This window comes from Cucurbita maxima, unplaced genomic scaffold (genome assembly GCF_002738345.1).
Source record: "Cucurbita maxima cultivar Rimu unplaced genomic scaffold, Cmax_1.0 Cma_Scf00041, whole genome shotgun sequence".
Classification (NCBI taxonomy): domain Eukaryota; kingdom Viridiplantae; phylum Streptophyta; class Magnoliopsida; order Cucurbitales; family Cucurbitaceae; genus Cucurbita; species Cucurbita maxima.
The window spans coordinates 1,530,674-1,537,944 of NW_019272057.1; the positions used below are offsets into that span (position 1 = coordinate 1,530,674).

Consider the following 7,271-nt stretch of genomic DNA (forward strand, 5'->3'; position numbering starts at 1 on the left):
GGGGGGGGGGGGGGGGGGGGGGGAGGGGGGGGAATAAAAACCTGACTTTTCAAGTAGACCAACAAAGAAGGGTAGCTTTTCCAAAAAAAAGAGGAAAGGTAGCACATTGGTTGGTTGGTGTTAGTTTTAGAACAAAATCAGCATAAAAAACTGACCATTGGGTTTTGGTTGGTAAACCAGCTATTTTTTAACGATGTAGAAAAAGTGTCCAAACACATATTTGGGGAGACAAACGAAGACTAGGAGGAAATATTGGGCAAAGATCAGTAACCATCCTCTAATGGGAGTCCAGAAGTAGAAGGAGAAGAGGAGTATCCCATTTTTAGAAAAAGTTTCCAAACACATCATGGGGATGGGACCTTTGGATTAGACCAACAAAATCGAAAGCTTCTCCTACTCAAGAAGGCTACCAATAAGAAATTAAAGTATCTCATTCATACTTGGGAAGTAAACACAAATCTTATTCTCAATAGTCATCTGCCTGTTCGCTTGTAAATACCCAAATTTTATCCTCAATAGTTTGGATATTGCATGGTGTATTCCGAAGAGATTATAGAAGATTGCCTTATTGAATTACTCCACGACTGGTGGTTCAAAGGAAGATTCAAATTGTTTTGGTCCAATCTTTGAGACAACTTCAAGCATACTACGTCAAAATGGAGTGCCCTTCACAATTCCTTTTCTAACTCACCTCTTCTGTTGATCAACTTAGATTGGAGGCTTTTTGTTTAATTCCTCCTTTTTGGCTCCAGTCTCCGCATCCCTAAGGCTGTTTAGTTTGTTTTCCCTCTGGCTCTTTCATTGTTTCTCATTAAATATATATATATATATATATATATATATATATAAAAAAAGGAGCAAAATCTTCCTTTTCCTTTTTGCTTATAATTTGTTTCTCTTAACTTGGAACTTATTTTATTTCTTCTTCGCTGGTACTCTAATACTATTAGATGCCACTTCTATTTCCAAAACGCAGGAGGAAAAAAAAAAACAGAGGGAGAGAAAGAAAAACTATTAAGGTCTTTAAGTAATGTGTGCAGGTCAGGGGTGGACAGCTGTGGGGAACAGATGTGTACACATACGATTCAGATCTTGTTGCTGGTATGTAATGTCTCACTATTTTCTTTTTCATTGAATTGATGTGGATCTATGGGACATAACACAGGTTGTTCTATTTTGTGTTCTAGTTCTCATGCATACAGGTTACTGTCGTCCAACAGCTTCTCCTCCTCCACCTGCTATCCAGGAGTTGCGTGCAACCATCAGAGTTTTACCTCCACAAGATTGTAAGTTTGTTTATTTTTATCTTGTTTAGTAGATGGCTATATTTTATGATGGGTTTTATCCATCACGTAGTGTCATGGTAGCTTTATATCTTTTAGAAGCATACACTTCTCAGTGTATTAATGAAGAGCAAATTCCAAAGTAATCCTTCGACACATGCTCCGTTAGAGCTTATAGAAAATCTCTTGCATTAGCTTATATTGGTGGAATAACGTGCCCCTCCGTGGATGGCCTGAAAATGGATTCATTAATAAAGTCAAAGAGCTAAAAGAAGTCTTCCAACAAATGGAACAAAGAGGCTTTTGGTTGTGTTTCTACAAAAAGAAACTAACTCCTTAAAGAATTACTCTTCTTGATCAAATGGAAACTGGCCCTATCATAATAGTCCAACACACACATAAGAAGCTCGTGAAAGCTGAACTTTCATTTCGTTGGCAGTAAAGGAAGAGCAATCTTGGAGACAAAAGTGTAAAAAAACGATGTCTTGAGGAGGGTAATATAAACTCCAGATTTTCTAGCGCATCATGACCTCAAAGAAATGAAAGAGTGCCATCATAGAAATTCTATCAACACCAGACAGAAGTACAGTCAATGAAGATGAAATTGTATAAGAATGAGTGTATTAAAAAAATCTACAACCTGATTCTAAATAACTTTTTACCTTTGGGTTTTTGATAGCTTAGTCCTTATTTATATTGTTGAGAACATTAGTTTTTCTCTCTACTCTTTTCCATATCTTTTTACTCGGATTACTTTTCTTTTTAATGCATGAATTCTTGTTTTTTGTCCCCATCAATTTTGAGGTTAATATTCTTTATTAGTTAATTTTACATCTAATTTTGTGATAGGTTACATTTCTACTCTTCGAAATAATGTTCGATCTCGAGCTTGGGGAGCTGCTATTGGTTGTAGCTATTGTGTTGAGAGATGCTGCATTGTAAAGGTAATGAAGCTTTTAAATTTTTTGATATAGGTTTTCAACCCTGAATGGTTTAGGACAGAATGAGGTATTTACTTTGGAGGTTGTAGTGTGGAAATATTATGATTGGACTAAGTCACTTATTCCATGCCTCTTTAATCTATATATATATATATACATCAATTACTTCATTTTATTTGATTCTAGACCCAATTGCAACACATTGATCCTTGTATTATTAAGGCTTCTATCAACCTTTTTTTTTTTTTTTCTTTTCTTTCTTCAGAGAGGAGGTGGAACCATTGACCTGGAGCCGTGTCTTACACATACATCTGCAGTTGAGCCCACCCTTGCTCCTGTGGCTGTCGAGCGGACAATGACTACAAGGGCCGCAGCTTCTGTAATGACTTGACATAATATTTAACCGCTTGTCCTTTTAAGTTCACTTTTGGGGTTCTAGAAGTTCCTCTTTCAGTCTGATGATATGAAATAATAAAAGTATTTTCCTGATCACTACAGTGAAGATTGCTTCCTGTTTTTAGAAAATGAATAAAAATTTATATATTTTAAAGACTCTTCAAAGATATGAATATGATGTAACCCTTGATTTGATTATAAAAACAGAAATAAAAAAAACTGGCTGCTAGTAAACGGTGAAATAGAACTTTGGCTGTCCTGCTCTACATCTGTTTTTTACATTGTAGTTTTATTTTTACGATGCCCTGCTTACTGTCTGTTTCATAGTACATTCTACCTATTCTCGTATCTCATTAAAAATCTTCAAAATTGAATATTTTATTAGGCACTTCAAACGAATAACATAAACATTTGTCATTGCTTTGATTTTTCATTTTCATTATTTTCTGGTTTTGTTTTAAATGAAATAACAGTGATTTACCATGTTATGCTATGTTTTTCAGAATGCGTTGCGTCAACAGAGATTTGTTAGAGAAGTTACAATTCAGTACAACCTTTGCAATGAGCCATGGTATTCTTCAAATCTCGCCTTTTAATACTGCCCCTGCAGGGTTTTGCCAAAATACTACCTTAAAAAATAGCTTTAGGTCTGTTTACCTTTGCTTTTATGCATGTCTCCTTGCGTTGAGGCATATATTTTATTTATTTATTTATAATTATCACTAGATCCAACCCAATAAAATATATTTGTAGTTTGTTGGAATGCATATACATCCCATAGTGCTGAGATATGTGATATTTCCTCTCCCAGCCAGTGTGATCAATCAATCTTCAGAACTCCTCAACTGTATCCATTTATTATCAATGCTCTTAAAAAGACTTTTCTTGTTTTTGCCTTACCTTAAGACAAGGCTCAAACTTAGGAAATTGGTGATATTCGTATTAAAGCTCTTTTACAACATTATTTCGATGATTTGGTAAGTAGTAAACAAATCACTTGGAGATTCTAGTGGTCGAAAAGCTAGGGCAAGTAGTAAACAGTTGGATGTTTTTCAAATGCTGTAGATTAAACAAACGTCACAAGAGATTAGTCAAGTAGCATATAACCATAAGATGGTTTGGACCCCATGTTTATTCAAAAACAAGATAGTAAAATACGTTAGTGTCTTGCTTTCGAGATCTTTTTGGCAGTTAATGGCATTGTCATGACGTATTTCTTATGACATACTTCTTGCATGGTATGATGTTCTATGTTTCTTGAACATTACATAACATAACCATCTTTGAATCTTGCATCGTGTGATATCTTTGGTTTCTTGTACGCTACATAACATAGACAGGATTCACTTTGCAGTGTTAATGAAATTGCATATGCGTATTGCCCCTGGATTACCCTATAAACTTTCAAAATGTTCGTCTTTAATGTTCCATTGACATATATCTCCAGGATTAAATACAGCATAAGTATTGTTGCGGATAAAGGTCTAAAGAAGCCCCTCTATACATCTGCGCGATTGAAGAAGGGAGAAGTTTTGTATCTAGAAACGCATGCATGCAGGTATGTAAAGTCCCGCCCATAATGTTTTCCTTACCTCATAACCCATTCATAATCAACTATGCACAAGTTATTCATTTTTATGAGGTGTGAAATGCAACAATCGTGGTTGGCATAGAAATCACCTAAATTTAGGGCGGCCACCTACCTAGATTTCATAATATTCTATATGCTACTTAACAATCAAATGTAGTAGGGTTAGACAGTTGTCTTGTAAAATTAGTCGAGCTTACAACCAAATGTAGTAAGGTCAGATAGTTATCTTGGAAAATCAGTCAATAGATAAAGAAAATGATTAGTGAAATACTTCATGACCTATAATGAGTTTTAATTTGTTCACATTTGTGAAATAATATGCAAGTTTTAATTTGTCCGAAAAACTACTGTGTGAAGGTATGAACTCTGCTTTTCTGGAGAGAAAATGGTGAAAACCATTGTAGCATCTCAGGGGCATGAAGCTGATGCCGAGAAATCTCAGAACCACGTTGTGCACTGCCCAAATGGTGAAAGAACCGATAATGATAATACCTTGATTGATGTGTTTCGGTGGTCTCGATGTAAGATGCCACTGCCCCAGAAGGTTATGCGTTCTATCGGGATTCCACTGCCTTCCGAACACGTGGAGGTACTTCTCTCCAGCTTTCTCTCAATCCCATTTTTGCTACACATTCATCATTTTACGACCAATGTCAGTTGTTAAGATCATTACATTGTGGCGTAGTTGAGTTAAGGCATTTGCTTTTTCCTTTTGTTGGGCTAAAAATGTGGCAAGAAAGAAGAGCATGAGATTGAATTATGAGGAGGTTTCAACATTTGGGTTATTGTTTTTAGGTACTTGAGGATAATCTGGACTGGGAAGATGTACAGTGGTCACAGACTGGCGTTTGGATAGCTGGAAAAGAATATCTACTTGCTCGTGTGCATTTCTTGTCTATGAACTAGTTGCATTTTTATGTCTATGAATTAGATGTATGGGAATATGTACTTCTTAATCATATTATATTTCGGAGTAGGATGAGCTGAATTTTTATGAGTTGATATATTATATTGGATGTGGAAAACTGGACTCTTTGATCACCTTTGTGGAAAACTAGTTGCCCGGTCTTGCCCCATTGCCATTTTTCTTTTTTCTAACTAGTGCCATTGAGTCGTTCATAAAAGTTGTTTTCTCGTTTTAGTTTTACTATATCCATTATAGATTGTAATAAGAGTAAAATAGGTGAATGAATGGGTGTTTGGGGTGAGATTTCCAAAAATGATATGAAGAAAGAAGATGAGAGAAGCAATTAATTAGTTTTTGGTGTATATTTAAACCCAATCCCTTTGATGTCAAATTGTGTGCATTTCTCTATATTTCGTTCATACTAAGTCTGTATCACCCACTACCTCCAAATATTCAAAGTAACAAATGCTGAGTCAAATTATTTATTTATTTAGCTCTAAAGTTGTCGTGTGAACCCTTCTGCAAAATAGGCCATGCAAGGGTCCACGTCCACTGAAAACCTCTCCGCCGCCGTTATATCATCGGCTTCCGGCGGCCGGTTCAGTCCCAACTCGTTCTCCAGATACTTAAACCACTCGTCGTTTTCGAATTCCCGGTTCTTTTGTACGACGAAGTTTGAACCTTCACAATAACTCTGATCCACCTCCTCCGATTCGAATAAATGTATGTTGTCTAAATCTAACATGTCCCAAAATTCTATGTCGGATTCCAATGGGATTTTGATTCCCATGTCGTTGGACTTCGATCCCATTTCCTCCTCATCATCATCATTCTCTTTCTTCTCTTTCACCTCCTCTCCAAAATCAACGCCGTTTTGGGCCCAACATCCCTCAACTTGGCTACTTGAAATTGAGTTCGATGAAACGGAAGCACTGGTGGTTTGTTGTTTCGAGCAAACCAGGTTGTCGTTAATGGGGTTGCTCTTGTTCAGTGGTTCTGTCTCTAAGTTTTGATTTTCATTGGAGAAGAGTACGCTGGAGGAGGACAAAGATGAAGCTGTTCTAGATTCTTTTGGTTCGTCTTCGGAACTGTCCGAAACTTTGTTCGTCGGCGGTAATCTCTTCTTTAAATGTGTATTCCAAACATTCTTTATCTCATTATCTGTTCTCCCCGGCAATCGAGATGCAATTTTAGACCACCTGCAATAACATGCATATTTCCATTCTATTAAACCCATGAACGAATTTTATTTTATTATTAAAAGAATCTTAACACAAATATTTCCATTCTATTAAACATTATTAAAAGAATCTTAACACAAATTAAAAAATGGTGAGGATCTCTCTTATCATAAACTTTTTAAAATACATAAAAAAACAAAGATATGATGTTTCAAAAACAGCTACATACGATTTAATTAACCTAAACGTATATGTTAGTAGTTAAGTAGAGTAGGAGTGAATCAAAGATATTGATCTAAGAGATTTAGTTAGTATTAAAAACTCCTAATTCATGATTTCCTATAAATAAAAACCGTACTTGTTTCCCCAAGTTTTATGCAGCTTGATTATGGTCTCCTCTTCATCTTGTGTAAAGTTTCCTCGTTTCACATCGGGTCGGAGGTAATTGATCCATCTTAAGCGACAACTTTTTCCACACCTTAACAATCCTATTAAGGAAAAACATAAGAAAAGCATCATTATTTGAATATCCTTCAACATCTTAAATCAACAGTAAATAAGAATATGATTGATTTGGTGGGCTATTTTGTTTGTGAATATTCATATAGCCTACATCATTACGTGGGAAAACTCGTCACTTTCATATTCTATACAAAGGCTGTTGGTTGGTTGAATTTGATGGGCTCAGTCACTTACACTATTGAAGACTTTGAATCCCCAACTTCCCCTTCCAATTTTTAGTTTGGTAAAAGATGGTAATCGATTTGAGATTTGTAGGTGAAGAACATCTTTCTTTTTAATAAGAGATTTGGATGGAGAAAAATATGGTTGAACTAAGTAAACTATATTGATAAGGTGAAGGGAGATTAATTGAAATTATAATGGGATGATTTGAGTATGGGGAGTGAGGTTATAGGGTGTGGCTAAGTGCAATGAATGGGAATCCTAAAAAAAAAAAAAAAAAAAAAAAAA

The 7,271-nt window shown here is 35.6% G+C and overlaps 2 protein-coding genes across 3 annotated transcripts in view; one reads left to right on the forward strand and one right to left on the reverse strand.

The window, feature by feature from the left end:
• The window catches only part of LOC111469718, an 8,670-nt gene extending 3,413 nt beyond the window's left edge, over nt 1–5,257 (forward strand). For both annotated transcript variants that reach the window (XM_023115105.1, XM_023115104.1), the window contains exons 5-12: nt 1,041–1,101; nt 1,188–1,286; nt 2,133–2,227; nt 2,490–2,603; nt 3,124–3,191; nt 4,068–4,178; nt 4,569–4,800; nt 5,007–5,257. In XM_023115105.1, the coding sequence (XP_022970873.1) occupies nt 1,041–1,101; nt 1,188–1,286; nt 2,133–2,227; nt 2,490–2,603; nt 3,124–3,191; nt 4,068–4,178; nt 4,569–4,800; nt 5,007–5,117 (891 nt within the window). In that variant the 3' untranslated portion in view covers nt 5,118–5,257. The remainder of the gene's footprint in view (nt 1–1,040; nt 1,102–1,187; nt 1,287–2,132; nt 2,228–2,489; nt 2,604–3,123; nt 3,192–4,067; nt 4,179–4,568; nt 4,801–5,006) is intronic.
• Nucleotides 5,258–5,532: 275 nt separating this feature from the next.
• The window catches only part of LOC111469694 (transcription factor MYB63-like), a 2,765-nt gene continuing 1,026 nt past the window's right edge, over nt 5,533–7,271 (reverse strand). The window contains exons 2-3 of the mRNA XM_023115067.1: nt 6,658–6,787; nt 5,533–6,317 (exon numbers count right to left, since the gene is read on the reverse strand). Coding sequence (XP_022970835.1) covers nt 5,615–6,317; nt 6,658–6,787 — 833 coding nt within the window. The 3' untranslated portion in view covers nt 5,533–5,614. The remainder of the gene's footprint in view (nt 6,318–6,657; nt 6,788–7,271) is intronic.